General features: G+C 36.8%; 1 protein-coding gene across 1 annotated transcript in view; it reads right to left on the reverse strand.

Moving 5' to 3' along the window:
* Nucleotides 1-859: 859 nt before the first annotated feature.
* CWF19L2 (CWF19 like cell cycle control factor 2) overlaps nt 860-16,930 on the reverse strand; it is a 60,065-nt gene continuing 43,994 nt past the window's right edge. The window contains exons 13-18 of the mRNA XM_058825277.1: nt 11,637-11,849; nt 9,995-10,111; nt 5,697-5,852; nt 4,268-4,348; nt 2,293-2,394; nt 860-1,414 (exon numbers count right to left, since the gene is read on the reverse strand). Of these exons, the coding sequence (XP_058681260.1) occupies nt 1,274-1,414; nt 2,293-2,394; nt 4,268-4,348; nt 5,697-5,852; nt 9,995-10,111; nt 11,637-11,849 (810 nt within the window). The 3' untranslated portion in view covers nt 860-1,273. The remainder of the gene's footprint in view (nt 1,415-2,292; nt 2,395-4,267; nt 4,349-5,696; nt 5,853-9,994; nt 10,112-11,636; nt 11,850-16,930) is intronic.

The following is a 16,930-nucleotide window of genomic DNA, read 5'->3' on the forward strand; positions in this document are numbered from 1 at the left end:
AGGCCTTCCACCTTCCACTGTTTGCAGCCTTTCCCTGGAGCACTGCAGCCTCCTGTTCACAAGTCTGCATCCCTTCCCTTGTGCTGCTGTATTGTTTCTATCCATGTCCTTCTGTCCTTGTCTCCTGTTGTCCTTGTTCTCCCAGCTCCCTACCTGCAGAGTCCAAGCCTGCTATGTTAGGGTTTCCATAGGAAGTGGTGGACACTGATCCAAGAATCATCCTTTCCCCACCTCACACTTCCCTACCCTCATTTCATATCTTTTACACAAAAGAAAAAAACAAAATCTAAAAAAAATAAATGGTGGAAGTGGTCCTTGAAGCAGATGCAGGCATTTCCTAGTGACATCCACACTTAACAATCAACTAACATGCAACTCTTGCCTCTGGTCACAGCGTGCTTCAACCAGCTCTAACAGCATCACAAGCAGGGATTTTGAGCTGGTCATGATGAAAACTATTAGGGCAAAGTATTACCAAAAACCACCTGTGGCATGAGAGGGGACACCCAGGGGAGAAGAGTCACCTGGGGAGATCCCTGTGATGATTTTCTTCTTTGCTGGCCATCAGAGAGCATTTTCCCTTGAGATTCTTCTTTCACTATTACCAAAAGTAACTGTAAGTATTAAAGCTGTCATTTGCCATCAGCTATGGACTGTCTCATTATCCTTTGTGCTTGAAAAACACTACTTCATATTGAAAGAAAGTACAAAAAATTGCATTCATTCTTGTGTGTGGGGGCAACAGCAGGTTTATCAATCACATTCTTTGTGAATGTTTGTCTTAGTGCAATGACCTCAATTTAAAGACCACAAGGACACAAAATCAGAAGACTATTTTCTGTACAATTTACTTCTGTAGCAATGTATTTGTATTAATCAAAATGTTCTTAAAATGTACACCATTTTTGACAAAAGTTCACTATGATAATTAAGCACTGGCTTAATACAATATAAAAAAAATCAGTTGTCTCAAATATTATAAAACCTCCAAAAGCAAAAGTTACATTTTTAAGAACTCAAATGGCCACATGGATATTATCCCTCTGGCTCAGCTGAGAAAGGAAAAAGTAAACTCACTGTACAAATATGGTTTTTCAGGCTTGCAGGTACATGTGATCCAGTGTCCAAAACTGAAACAGATCATGAGGAATTAAACAATATCCTATATTTTAAAATACATTAGCCACTCATAACACACTGGTGTTATTCCTAACATTTGAAGTATCCTTTAGGGTAATTCATGGCTTATATAGTCCTTGACTTCAGGTTGTTCTCATTCTTTCTTTTTGGTGAAGTCATATGGTTTCCACCACTGTGCAAACTGCAACACCTTTTTCCGCTGCTCCTCAAAGTTCTGTCTGATTCCTTTTCTCCAGAGTCGTGGTTCCAAGTCCAGCATGCCACCAATAATTTCCTTTGCAAGTAAAAGTAAGATAGATAATGATAAATGCAAAATTACCATACTACTTAACACTATCTTATCATGGAATGAAGAAATATGTCTTTTCAAATTATGAGATTGTCCATTTTCTTCAAGTGCTAATTAAAACTTAAAATTCTGAAAAATATACCAATTTAAACATAGAACTGCAGTTGTTGGATGGTTGCCTCAGCAAAATTCTTGTAAGCACAGCACGTTGATGTACTGCTTAAATATCCTAACATTACAAGACTGTTAATGCATTAGTGCATTTGTGATTAAGGTAAGTTCAGAGAAAGAAAGCTGCCCACTGTGCTGTTTCTAGTGTTGTATTTCTCCCCCAATTTCTCCCATGATTTTGCAACACCAACTCTTTAAAATATGTTTTCTGTGATATAGTAAAGACAAGAAGAGTTTATTACAGCTCTCCCTGTACATATATTTTACACTATACATACCATGAGTAGCAGTTTAACCACATGAGGATTTTAGTAGTTGTCTGTATGTGTATGCACAGTAATTTATACAAGCAGGTGCCAGTGCACCTATGTATCAATACTATGGCCATGAAAATTTTTAAGTAGATGTAAGTATCTTCCATCTATAAGATTATATACCCATCATTTCAAATATCAGCAGTTCAGATCAAATTTAAAGAAACACCAGTTTAGAATCACAATCTCACTATCAGCTAGTGAAAAAATCATCTACTTCATTAAACCAGCCAAGTTACAATGACTCATCAAGAAAAGACAGATAATAAACTCAGATAGGGAACATCAAAGTAATTGTTCTGGCAACATCTTGCTTTAATTACTTAAATTTTCCAAAACAGACTATAATTGGTAAATTAATCTTCTACATAACAATACCTTTCCAAAGTAATGAGGGAAACTGTGTTGATCTTCAATCACATGAGCAAATCCTCCCTGAAGGCCAAAGTCCACAGAAAAGTATGGCAACCCTTTAGGAACCTACACATGCAAAGTCACGTTTTCAGATGTTTAACAAACATTGCTGGCATTTAGTCAACCTCCCCAGAGGAGAATGAGTTTGAACATGGTTTTGCAGTTTTATAGTACCATGTGTTATTTTAAACTACTTCTCAAACCAACTACATGTAGGATAAAACTGCAATAGAGAAAAAGTAAAGCAAACAGGTAAGGGAAAAGCACAGTTTACAGCAACTGGACAAAAAGACACTGAAGAGAGGATGACTGGATGGCAGAACCTCCAGAGGCCACAGCTGGAATAGCAGGTAAGAGATGGGGACACCAGGCAGCAGTGTGCACAGTGGGCAAATGCCTCCCTGCCTCCACATCTATGAATTACATAAGTTTAACAAAAATTTTAAGATAACCACTAGCAAGCTGCATTTATTAAAGATGTTGACTTTGGTCAACATTTCTATGGTAACAGGAAATATTTACCCTGAAAAAAAACTGACTCTCAGGGAGAAGGGGAAACATCTTTTTGAACAACAGATTACCAGAAACCCCCTCTATGTGAATGGACAGATATTATCCTTAGTTTGCCAAATCAGACAATAATTCTGTCAGCCTGCAGGAGAGATGCTGGATATCTGCCACAACAAAGACCCTCCAGTCTAACAGAAGTGGATCCATTTATTGCTACAGTACTGCAAATAATTTCTGCTGTTTCACTGCAACAGGTTATTTTTCACTCCTTTAATTGCTGAGGACATTCCTATACTGGTAAGATTTGCAAAGCTTCCAATTCATAAGCATTTCCTCTGCTACAGTCCAAATAACCATACAACTTTCTGGAGGAGTGTTCAATCTATTGCTTGAAATACAGACTCTAAAAATAATTAAGACTTAACACAGAGGAGCAATGTAGCAAAGCAAGAAACATTTAACACTTTAAATGGACTTTAAAAAATCATTAAATAAGGAAAAAAGGGTTGGCAGGTGATACCTTAAAGAAAAAGTCAGCTTTGTCTTATTTCTCACAATTTCTGCACACAATCCCCCCACTAGGTGATGTCTCAGCCATGTCTGACCTTCTAGCCAGGTACCACCATCTCCCAATACAACTCCCTAAATTCCCAAACCTCAGCTCAGTCTCTAAGCCACACCCTTCGATCTTTCTGAAGCCTACAGACATTTCTTACCCAACAATGTTAAAATCACACAACTGTGTAACAATTCAGCTACATTGTATTACTGTAAAGAACTGTCCTGACTTAATCTGAAAACTGGCCTACCTTCAATAAATATATAATAGTCACAAAAATGTAAGGCTATATAACACACATCTTCCAGCTCAATATTAAAATGACAGAACAATCTTTGAAGCTAACCAATCCAGCATTATTCCTTTCAGATTTGTTTATATAAAGATGTTTCATCTCAGTATCCAGGAGACAGAGAGGGTACTGTTCCCTTGTTTTACAAAAAAAAAGATTCATAATGCTATTTATATTTTCATTTCATAAACTCAGCAACACAAACAGCTGTTCTAGGTTAATGAAAAGGACAAATCATATTTGTTTCAGGAAAGTAATTTGCAAATCTTTGATCTACCTTAATTCTTAAAGTTAATCAAGAAGATTATGCCAGTACATGTCCTCAAAGTGTCAGCTTTGTTCTCAAGTAATGCTGGCAGCTTAGTCCACCAATTGTTGAAATAAATGGGAATCTTTTCCCTAATGTCTCTTCCCTAATGTTAAGAGTGCAGACTGGTAATTCTCCTCATACCTATGCCATCCTCTGATGCACTAATCTAATTGTGGTCCCTTTCTTCTCTCTTTGAAACAGTTAATAATGGAAAAATGTTAGAAGAATTTAATGGTAAATTCAGGATACAAAACACTTCATTACTTACAGATTTCCGAATGTCTTTTGAAGAAAGATCAATTAACTTCTTGTTCATGGACCACTCTTCATCAGACTCCATTATAGCTTTCTGTAAAATTATTTCATCTAAAGGTGAAAACAGTCCTTCATACAGCAAATAAAGAACTAACTGTAGTGAAGTACATTGCAGTAGGGCAAGTAACAATACTTCTTAACAAAGTAACTTTATTTTTGGTAACTTGTCTCATTTCCACAAGCTATTTTATAAAGACATTATATAGTATCTTCAGATCCACCCAATTGAGATCCTCTGTTTCTTTATTTTAATTTGAGTTTTGCTTGACACAAGTTTCAAAGAAAAGGTCACATTCTCTTTTTACTTACCCCATACAAAACCTCTTATGAATTCATTACACTAAATTAGCCTTTTTCTATTTTAAACACTAAGAGAAGAATCCAGCTTAGAAGGATGATTGTCCTTAAAAACCCACAGCTGACTCTATACTCCCCATAGTATGGAACTGGGTATATTGTAGGGTAGGTACCTTTAAATTTCATTTGAAGTGCATTTTAATGGTAGATACTTCCAAAATAAATGACATTGCATTAAATCTTGTTCCTTCTCTTTCCTTGAGTATTCAAAGAAAACACAAGTTATACCAGCACCTGAAGCACAGCAGTCAGATCTGACAGGTGAAAGGTTTCAAATGTGGTAAAAGTTACTCTATTGTTGTTCACCATACTGCTGCCCCACTTCATCAAAACCTAATCACATTATTTCCAGAAAGCATAAATAGTATTTCAAAAATCAAATAAAATAATTTACTTATGAAGGGCAAATAATGAGTCAGTTGCTGAAAGCTGAAAGGACAGTTCCAGGCAGAAGCTACCCTGAAAAGGTCAGGGTAAAGAGACCAGAAAAGCTGTAGAAGAAATATTTATCCTGCTGTAGAATGTTCATCAGAGGCTTAAGACACATGTAAAATTTGGGCTTACTGAAATAAAATGGAGATGAAATACTATCTACATTGGTATTTCTTAAAATAGGTGACATTATTTTCTCATTTAATGCTTGCCAAGTCACAAATATTGTGCTTTAAGTTTATAGTACAAGACTCAAGTAAGAAGTACTGCAATCCTTAAAGCACTTCAAGAGGCTACAATTCTCTCATCTTCTAGTATTTTCAGTGCAGTGAGACTTGGGAGAAATGCTAAGTGAAAAACAGCTCTTCCACTGACTACTTGAAAAAAAACTCTTCCATTGATTACTTGAAAAACTGAATTATTTCACACTGCTTATTTTAAGATCAAGGAATATTAGCAAAGAATGGTCCAGAAGAAGGATCAAAGAACATATATTTTCAAAAACAGCACTTGAATATAATTTTGTTTTCAGAAATAGATGAATTATGATATAATCATTCCAATTACTTCATAAAAAAAACATTTTTATGTACCTTGAAGTAGATTGGAGCCATATCTCCTACTTCTTTTGGAAGAGGAATGCATTCATATACCATATGATACCTCTTCTTCATACTCATGTTTGTTTCTAGGAACACACAGTCCAAGTCTTTAGCTTCAAACATTCTCACCAATGCATTTCGGAACATCTGTTTAAAGGGAAAAAAAAAAGTGTTATTTAAACTGACTTTGCAGAACTTTCAGATAGAATGTACTATTTCACTAGCTTATTATATTTGTAATAAACTAACAATAAAATGGAAAACAATAACAATCATACTAGGAAAATTATTTATTCTTTATTATTTACTAATTTAAGATTAACTATATTTCCTATGATAAAAACATCAGAAGCCTAGGAAACTATTTTGAAACACGCAATATAATTAACACTACAAGCTTAGTTTTAATAAATATCACATATTTTTATAGCTGAAACTGAAACCATGTTGAACTTCTAACTTCTTAACTGTAGTGCTCCATAAAACAACATGGCTTTAATAGTAGGTCCCAAGCTTGCAATTCCTAAGAAGGTAATGACCTGGCTTTTACAGACTATAGTTACGATTACGCTTTTACTACTCCTTCCAATTATACAGTTCAACAAAAAAAAATTTAAAAATGAAAGTATTTTCACTAGGCATGCTTGATCTTTAAGTAAAATACTAATAATTGCCTCAAAAAATAGATCCACCATCTTCACAGTATGGAAGCAAACCAAATGTAATACTCACTATGTGTGGACTCAAGCTACATTTTCCAGCTCCCTGTCAGAGGGAGGAGGTGCTGCACCCACTCAAAGTGTATTTCAGGTAACAATTCCGATAGCTCCAGTGTCAGGGTCCTGCACACAGCCAAGAGGCACTGCAGGGGCTGGGCCCTACCTGCTGGGTCTCTGGCTGCCTATGTAGGTGGGAAGCTCTGATGCACTTCAGTTGTGAACTGGATTAGGTCCAGCAGAAAGAGAAGGGGTATTAAAGAGTTATTAAAGAGGTGAGAAGTGTGGACCTGGCCCCCAGTCACTCAGGAGCTGCAATTAAGTCCAGGCTGTCTCTTCTGGTTCTTGCCTGAGCCATTTCAGGAATGCTTGTGCAGGTACCTGGCAGTTCTTGGCCCTGACTTCATCTCAGACCTAAGTCCTCACTGTAAACCTGCCTGGCCATCACGGGGCCATGGAGGACCTTGCCTACTAGCACAGGAACACTCCTGGCCTGGTACCATGGGAGCGTGTCCTGTCATGAGATGACCTCCCCTAACTGCCTTGCCCATTGCCTTGAGCCCCTGACTTGGTTCCTGCAGAGCAGCTGGCTCTGGCTGCTCCCTGGCTCTTGACAGCTGGCATTTGCATCCACGATATGCAAAAGCATCATTCTACAGCTTACAATGTTCAGATGATGAACACATTATCAAGAACAAGGGATGATTTCTAAGAGTCATTCAAACTCATTTTCAAGTGCACAAAAGATCTAACTTTCTCATAGGGTGAATGTTTCTGAAAGTTTCTCAAGATCTTGAAAAATGCTTTTTAAAAATGAAGATTTTTGTCTTATGTGTGCTTTTATACCATTTCCAGTGTAAGTCAAGAAATCACTGAAACTGTAGGATCCTCATAGACCAAGGTATCATAGCCCTAAGACTCACATAATTCATAGGTAGTCCTTGTTGCACTGTTATTTTTTCCCAATTAACAATGCTCAGAAGTAGAAACAGCACCATTAAAAGGCAAATCCCAGCCAAAGGTTTAAGATTCCTTATCTTAATGTAAATGGAGAATGATGACTCAAACATACATAAACAAATACACATCAGCAACATCATAATTTACTGTAAAAATAAAGTACTGAAGTAAAAAAGAAGGAAAGCCAATCACTACCAGGTTTTTAATGCAATGGGACTAGAAATTGAACTCTCCATCCTTTTGCCATCTTGTTCAGTATAAATCAAACTAAAAGTCTAAGAAACATGGCCAAATATATATCTAAACTGGGCATTTAAGCTCTTCAAAGCAGGCCCTTGTGCCCTGAATTTTTCCTCACTAATGAGCTTCTCCATGCAGTGACAGAAGAATGCTGCCATCATTCCCCTAAAGCAACTGATGAATTACAGCCAGAAGACACTGCCCAGTGTGCCATGAGTGATATGGGCCTCTACAGCACAGAGTGACAGGCTACTCTGGATTAACAACTTTTTGTCTTCTCCTTGTCACTCCAGCCACCAGAACTCCACTTCAGAAACACACTGAAGCAAGCAATGTGGTGAGACACCAAAGGCTGACAAATACTACGACTTACAGCTGCTACCCTGCAGTGTTAACTGAAATGCAAAATCCACCAAAAAACCTCGAATACCAGCAGATGTTAGCTAACTTTCCCCAGCTGGATTTTCTTGTTTTTAAATACATTGGACTTTTCCTCCAAATTCTGAGCAGGCCAAAGCATCAAGAATAATTAGCACTGGAAAGGAGAAAACCATCCATAAGGGGAAATAAGAAGGCTTGGCCTATGCTTGGGTGCACACAACATTAATACATGCAACAGTTCAGTCAACACTGGATGTGTAAAGATTTGTATCTTTTCATATTAAAAATATTCCATGCATATTTGCTTTGGCAAGTGAGCACATCGGTGTCAAAACTACACAATACATTAAATTCAAGAGCTTGAAGGCATACAGCATAAAGGAACTCTTTTTGCTTTAGTCCAATATATCCTAAAAAAACCCAAACAGCAAAAATAGCTAAAACACATACTTCACACAACTTTTTGTGAATACTCAATTTTTCTGCCCTTCAACAGTAATAAAAAATATGTCTCTTGCATCAGAAAGTTACTTCAGTCATTGACTGTCTGCTTATACTCTTGCTGGTGTTTTCCAGACTCCTTCTTCTGTAGCACATATATGTTGGGGAAAGAAAATAATCATGTATCCATCACTTTCCAAAATACTTCGCTGCAAAGAAATATCTCAGAATATCTATATTCTCTCTATGAATATATTCACAGGATCAAAGGATAATGGTTTTATCAACTACATGCCTTTTCTAACAAGTAAAACACTAGTGTTGAATACAGGGACTGCATTTGCTTATCTTTTCATTATCCTATTTTCTTTCTCATACAATTTAAAAAATCGTAATTGTTTAGTTAAGAGCTTGGGGTAAACAGAAGATCGAGGATAAACATATTTATCACTTTTTCGCATGCTCTTTTGTTCCTCCTGACCCTACTTGTTGCACTTATTTGTTTCTTATCCAACTTTCCTAGGCATTTCTGTCATATGTAAGAGAACTCCCTTTCTTTCTGGCTGGAAGGGAGCATAATTTACTATATGAAACAACATCAGACATGAGAATCAATGTGGGGGCAAATTTGAAAAGTCAGAGAATCCATCTGCCAGACTTGAGGCAAGACCAACATTATTTAAATTATTACAAACTTATAAATTATGCTGGTTTTAAGTCTCTAAATCTCGCAGCTACAACAATGAAACCTTTCTCTAGTCTGATATAGTCTCCAATATTTCAATATAAGAGGTGGCAAATTGTTTTCCCCTTGTAATAATCCTGATAGCAGAATAGGGGATTGACAAACATAGTCATTCTCTTAGGCAGAAGCTTGTTACATCCCTCCCTTGATTTACCATCTCCAAAGAAAACAGAACTCCACATCTTCAAAATGTCTTCATAAGAGACTTGGAAAGCACAACCCATCATGCTTGGTGCTTTATTTCAATAATTCTTTTCAAAAAGGACAGAAAGTTGGATTTGAACAGGGATCTCATTTATTTTAAGAGTAAGGTATTTCTCTCTTAACTAATATCCACCCAAAAACAGATTAAAAACTGAAGATATGTAAACAACATATTTGTATTTAATTTTAAGTGATCTGCCTGCTCTGACAATTCTTTTCTTTTCCTTTGCACTCCCAAGAAAATCCTATGAAGTCAGTTATTCTATTTTCTGTAAGGGATCAGCTGTACCTTCTTCATTTCCAATAGACATTCCTCTGACATGGTTTCATAGATCTCCAAGGACGCACATTCTGCAGCATTCCAGGAAACTTCTTCTAGTGCTCATAAAATTTGCTTCGGTACTTACCCTGCCTCTCTTTCCTGTTAATATTTGACCACTAATTTTCATCCACAATGTCAGAAGGTTCTGCCCCTAAGTGGAATCAGAACAGACCTGCCAGACTGCAAATTATGAAAATATGTGCTTATGACAAGGATGCTATTATCCACAACAAAATTATTTTACAAAAGGGTTAGAACAGGAGACAGTTTCTGAGCAGACCTGGATTTCTTCCCAGATGTCTTCATCCAAAAGAGTGGCTGCAGTATGGTGCTGTAGAGGGGCTATCAGGCAGTGACCTTCAGTAAGGGACTGGCTGCTTGGTAGAGACAAGTACACCTAGGAAAAGCAAACAAAAACTCAAGTGCCCAGTTTTCCAGCATTAAAAACCTTCCCATTGCTGAAGTTAAGAAATTCATCATTTGCTAAATTCAAACCAACAGAAGCCATTAGCTACTGACTACAGAAAAGTATTAGCAACTTTAGTACTTTTTAAAAGGGCCCATTATCTACCAGTAAATCAATCAAACCAGTATCCTGAGAGCAGTTCCACCCGTATTATCACCCTTATAAACCAACTGGTATCATAGCTGCTATGAATTCACACTATTTAGTGCACTCCAGTATTTTTAATACAGATATATGGCTTTATGCATTTTTAATAATATGCAGAGGGATATAGATATAGATATATATAGATATAGATATACAGATATAGATATAGATATATAGCTATTATGCATATTCCTTGTCATGGTATAACCTGGCAGGCAACTAGACATCACACAGTTGTTCACTCACTCCCTGTTCCCAGTGGGACAGAGGGAGAGAATCAAGAAAAAAAGTAGAATTTGTGGGTTGAGATAAAGGCAGTTTAAAAGGACAGAAAATTAAATAATGATGATGATAGTAACAACAAGGTACAAACCAAGCAATGCACAGTGCAATTGTTCACCACCCACCAACTATTGCTCAGCCACTGAACTGGCCCCTGGCCAACTTGACCCTGAATTTATTGACTGAGCATGATGTCATATGGTCTGGAACATCCCTAAGGTCAGTTAGGGTCAGCTGTCCTGGCCATGTCCCCTCCCAACTCCTTGTGCCCTCCCCACCTGCTCACTGGCAGGGCAGTACGAGAAGCAGAAGAGTCCCTGAGCACTACTTAGCAACAACTGAAAACATCAGTGTCTTATTAACATTACAGTCTTCCTAAATCCAAAACACAGCACTGTATCAGCTGTATACCTCTCAGCTGTATAACTCTGTATACCTGTACCAGCTGTGTAACTCTTTACCTATAAAGAGTTTCAGATCAAATGAAAACATCACTGATAAAGAAAAACTGTAGTAAAAAAACTACAAAAAAGGCTATATTGAAGTATTTCAGATGTTATAAATCCAAATATTTATGCAATTTTCAAAAGCATTAACAGAACAAGAAAGGTTTCCAAACCAAACTTCTGTCTATTTCAAAGGATTCTAAGCATAAAAATTGAATTCTCCACCTAGTTTTCTTTGATATCAAGACACAGTTCTTCACCAGTTCAAATTTCCTGAAGTGTGATTTAATCTTCCACAAATCCACCGACAGTCTAATCTCTGCACAGAGATCTTTCACTATTACTCTTGTCTTCTACAAATGTGAAGTCCTGACATCAAAGATTAGCTTTAAAATTCATGACAGATTTATATCTTTTTCCTCCTCACCCTTGATGAAGTTGCAGAATCAACTGAAAGAGCAAGGAAAGTAAGATGCAGAACAATAAATCCTTCCATAGAAGCAATTTCATTTCTAATTTTAAACACTCTGGCATAATTTCTCTTTTATTTCCATGCTTGTGTTAAATTGCTATTTTCTTACCTTGCTGCCAATTGCAATAATAAGATGTTTAGAAAGTTCACTGCTATCAAAGCAGTAGGGGCACTTTTCCATGCATGCAGCGAGTTGCTGGTGCTCACGGATTGCTTTTCTTCTTTGTACTTCCTCCTCTTCCCCACTGCGTGCTCTCTTGGCTGCTTTGGAAACAAACATGTCATCCAGAGTGTAGTACTCTCTGTCTGTTTTCTCCATGAGCTGAAAAGATATGCAGAAAAATTGCACTTATTTGTAAAGTAGCAAGAAAAAATTCTTAGCTCTTTGAAAAAGAGCTTCCTTCCTTGAAAAAAGCATAAAGTACACAAGCAGTAGCATTTCTTCTTTTCATATGGCATCTGCTGCAGATGGAATAATCAGGTACCTCTCCTGAGAGCAGTCATACACAGATATTAAAATATAGATATGTGACAGCAGTGAGAAGAGTATATTACTATATTCCATTTCAAATTAAAGGTTAGGTATTTCAGTATTATCTTGGCATAACTTTGGCTATCTTTAAATAGATGCAAATTTCATATATAATTTTTAAAACATATTTTATCCTCTCCTGTCTCCTCCTCCTCTCCTTTTACAACTAGCATTAAATCATCTTTTGTGAAATAACTAGATCGTGACTCTGCACTTCATATTCACATTCTGTGAAAATATTTCAACACTTATTCTTACCAAGGGAACAGGACTAAGCCATTTTGGGAAGAAAACAGTCTTTGCCTTCAATACTAAGTCTTTCTGAGTGCACCTGTTGCATGCCACAACAAATCTTAATATATTTTAGGATTCTGACTAGGGTAGCCCTAGAAAAGAACTAATGTTAACTGGAGGCATTTGGAAGGCATGCCTTCATAACTGAGGCACAGTCTCCAAATTAAGAAATACTTCCAAATATCCCAGACACAGTTTCTGTAGATAATCTGATACTAAAAAAAAAAAAAAGGACACAGTACATAACTGACTTTTAACTTTCCCCAAAAATGACAAAAGTTCTTGCTTTTTCCAAATACTGCAGTCCTCTAACACAGACCAAAACCTTGTTTTAAATATGTTCAGTATTCTTCTTATCAAACAATTGAGGAGGAGCCTTCTTAATATTACTTTATTCAGCTATAATACACTTAGCTGCTTATGTGCATTTCCTACTGGAAGCCACTGCAGACTAAAATCAACAGTTCAAGAGTTTAACTCCATTCTTCTTCTGCCTTGCTGTAATTCTACATTTAACAGAAAAAGAAGATTTCTGAGATTTAAAAAAAAAAATGTAGTGGTTTGGGTGTCTAAATTCATGTCTCTGTTTTTCTGTCATAAAGGCATTAATAAGGTAAAGTCAGACCTGCAGCCGAAGCACTGCTTGGAGAATAGCAGCATTTTGTTATTACTAAACATTAAGTTTGGGATTTTTATTTAAATCAAAATTCTGCCATGAGAATGGAAATACACAGGAAACATGACAGCTGGCAGACTAGAAAGGAAAGGAAGAGTGGAAATCACAACATTTTGGCTATCAGGAGTATCATGTGGAGCAGAGAATATCACTACTACTCTGCTCTGCTTGCACTTAGAAGTAGCCAAGGAAATTCCTGGTTTGTTACACACAACCTCCACAACCTCTTTTAAATAACAGTACTTTTCAAAATACTCCACAGAATCCCTTGTGATAGAATAAATATTCATCTTATTAAACATCCTGGATAGAAGATGCCTCTCTTCAAGATGGATAAATTGCTGAATACAACATGATATCTGGGATCCAAAGCAACATTCTTACACAGAAAGTAGCAAACTTTTATATAGTAGGCGCTGTCTAAAATCCAGATTTTGTTTGTTCTGGCACAGTCATGACCAACAGATCATGGAACCAATACAATAGTTTAGTTTGAAAGAGACTTTGAAGAGATACCTTCCTCTAAGCCAAGCTGCTCAGGGCCCCATCCAGTCTGGTCTTAGACGCTCCAGGGATGGGGCATCTACAACTTCACTGGCAACCTGTCCCAGTGCCTGATTTCCCTCAAAGTAAGGAATTTCTCCCAAATAAATAAACTAAATCTACCCTCTTTCTGTTTGGGGCCATTAACCCCTGTTGTATCTGCCTGTGTGATTTCTAGTCCCCCTTTACGTACTGGAAGTGTTATAAGGTCTCCCTGGAGCCTTCTCTTCTCCAGGCTAAACAACCTCAACTTCCCTAAGCCTGTCTTCATAGGAGAGGTGCTCCATTCCTCTTTTAAAATATTTATACTTCTATTTGTACAACAAGGTGCCCAGTGAGTTCTGCCAATTGTATTACTTGGCTATAACTAAATCTCTCAAAAAGAAGTTAAAAGGGAATTGAATAAATAAGAAGAAATCATTCTCTAAAATGCCAGAAGGAAAGCAAGTAATCATTTAAAAACCAATTTCTTTCATACATATATTCTTCCATACAAAAGACAGAGCTAGTACACATCCAAAGAAGGAACTATGCTGATGTATTAGAGTTGCTGGAAAGCTGCTGCTCTGAATCATAGGTGCAGCATCACACCTGCCAACCATGAAAGCCAATGCTTTTGTATGTTGTGCATTTAGTTCTCTTGCCATGATTGATATAGTTTGGTATTGCCCTTGCTGCTCAGGTGCTGCACAGAGATCAGAAAGATGCAGGAAGTCATTCTGATCTATTAGTTTAAAGTTGGGATGTCCTCCAACACATCACTGAATTACCTAAAGCTAAGAAAGGAAATGCACCTGAAGTCCTTGTTCCTACCAGACTGATTAAAGCCCAGAGCTGTGCTAAATTGATATTTTCATAAGACAGATCACCTCTACAATCCCCAGTCTTCTTTTTCCTACTTCACTTTGCTTTATTCTGGGCTTATCTCCCACATTCTTCCTTCATATACATCCTCTTTTTTTCCAGCCTTCCCTTCTCTTTAGGCAAGCACTGATTAACCAGAGGACACAAAGGCATCTTTAGGACTCTTAGCACGAGGCAAAATGACATGGCCTCCCACATCTCACAGCATAATTGTGCAACTATGTCATTGCTACCATCCATCTGATTTTCCACAACCACGATGCAGTTTTCATTTCACCAACACAGAAGAATCACAATTGTGCTTGCCCTGGCTGAGAGAGGCCTGTAATACACAAACATTTAAACAGCAGTCAGGGAAGGCATCCAAACTTCTCACAGGAGCCCTCTGGGCTTTCATTTGGACAGCTCAAATACAGTGCAAATGTGGCTAAAACCCAGGAAAAGGGGTGAGATCTCTAACCATTCAGCACAGGAGTTTAGAAAGAAATCAGCATCTGACTATGCATAAATTAGAATGATTTGAGAGGGGGAAAAATTACAGTGTTGTATTTTCTGATTAAATCCTTATCATGATAATTACCATGAATAATATGAATAAATTACATGAATTATTTCATTATATAACGTTCTGTTTACTAAATAATTGAAGCCCTTTTTAATTTGCTATGTTAGTGAAGCCATCAGACACCATGGCATGGGGCTACTTCCTGAAGTAACTCTTGCAAATCTGTGCAAGGTATACTACAGGGTCAGCCTAATTTTTCTGCCAACCTATGCTCAGGCCACTGGAACCATATCTCTTAGCTTTATTTTAAATAAATTCTTTTTTTCTTATTCCACAGTAAAACCCCTGCAGTCTTATATAGGGGCTCCCTACACACTCCATCTCGAGTGTGCTGCACATTGTGTCTCTTATTGCTCCCTCTGCTGCTACTACTTGCTTTTTGGGTGGCTCCTTCAAATAAAAAGCCCTGCTAAAGAATTTCATATCATTGTGATACTGAAAGGAAACCTATGAGACAGAACTCCCAATGATCGAGATTATACCTGTATAATACCTCAAGTATACTTTTTCCCCCACTTCAAATTTCCTTTGAAATTTGTGGATGAAATTGGAAATTCTATTAAACACAATTAGCAGAGGAACAAAAGATACCTGTGTAGTTCCAGTGTGGGTTATTTTCAGCTTTTTTGTACTGTTTCTTTTCTGCTTATTTTCTTGCTTCAATTTGTATGCAACTATTGAACTTCTGCTTTTCCTGTTTCCTTGCTAACGCAATCATAGCTGGAGTTACTTCCATATAAGCTAATAAAAGTGCATCTGCTTGAAAAATTTGTCCAAAAAAAAAGTCTATAGATTGTATAAAATGTATCAGTTTGGGTTTAAATTGTCATGACAACACTGACGTCTTTAAATGACAGAGCTAATATTTGTGGAATGTTGTATCATAATGTATTTCAGGAAGCTGCAAAGAAGAATAATCTATTATTTTAGAATACAAACCTGAGTGACATAAGAATACATCTCATCACATTTAAATTTATTCAGCATTTAGCACCTATTCTGAACAACAAAATCACCTCAGAAAAGTTTTTCTGATTGCAAATAGTATTTGCTTAAGACAAACAAAGGCAGAATTTTATCATGTAAAACCTTATTACAATTCCAGTCTCCCTGTGAACACAGACATTTAAATTTGTAGGTTTAATTCATCATATAATTCAGTGAATAGGCATTTTCAAAACCTACCACCACACTGAATTAAAGAATATTTTAATCACATAATATCAAAGGATTTTAAGACATCAAACAGAGCTCTTTTAAGGCCTGTGTCACTGACAAGAAAAGACTAACCACCATGCTGGTGAGCAAGGTAGCTCAGGATTACCTCTGAGCAGCAGAAGTCAAGCAAAAAACAGATGACAGAGGACTGCTCAGTGTCTAGGGACCAACCTCCTTTTTGTTCCTGCTGTATAAAATGAAAACTATAGATTTTCCTATAAGTAGTTATTAGGATGGATAAAATTTTATATAAATTTAATGGCATAAAATGTAAACTAAACAAAAATACCTTCAGTCATAGAATTCTACTTTTAAAATTCTTATTAGCATTTCACTTTACAGTTATTCCTGGTCATTTTATGTCTAGGAAAGAATGTCCTGCAAAAGTCTTCAATTGCAACATATCTTGTAATTTTAACATAGTTCTGGCAGAATCCTAAATGCTTATGCAGTAATTTAATATGGGCTACATTTACACAGTTCTTACTCTTCCCAGGTTTTCTTCCCTAATGCAGCTGTCACTGCTGTTGATTTGTTTCCACATGCAGAAACAGCTTTTTTGTGTCCACACAATATACACAGAAGGGTATTTAGTGAATTGAATTGAAATATAGCAGAACAAGGTGTTGAAAGTTATTTCTCTCGGGTTATCGCAATAACTTTACAATAAACCAGGCACATGGTCTTTAAGTAAATGTAAAAAGCAACAGG

Source organism: Ammospiza caudacuta, chromosome 2 (genome assembly GCF_027887145.1).
Source record: "Ammospiza caudacuta isolate bAmmCau1 chromosome 2, bAmmCau1.pri, whole genome shotgun sequence".
NCBI lineage: Eukaryota > Metazoa > Chordata > Aves > Passeriformes > Passerellidae > Ammospiza > Ammospiza caudacuta.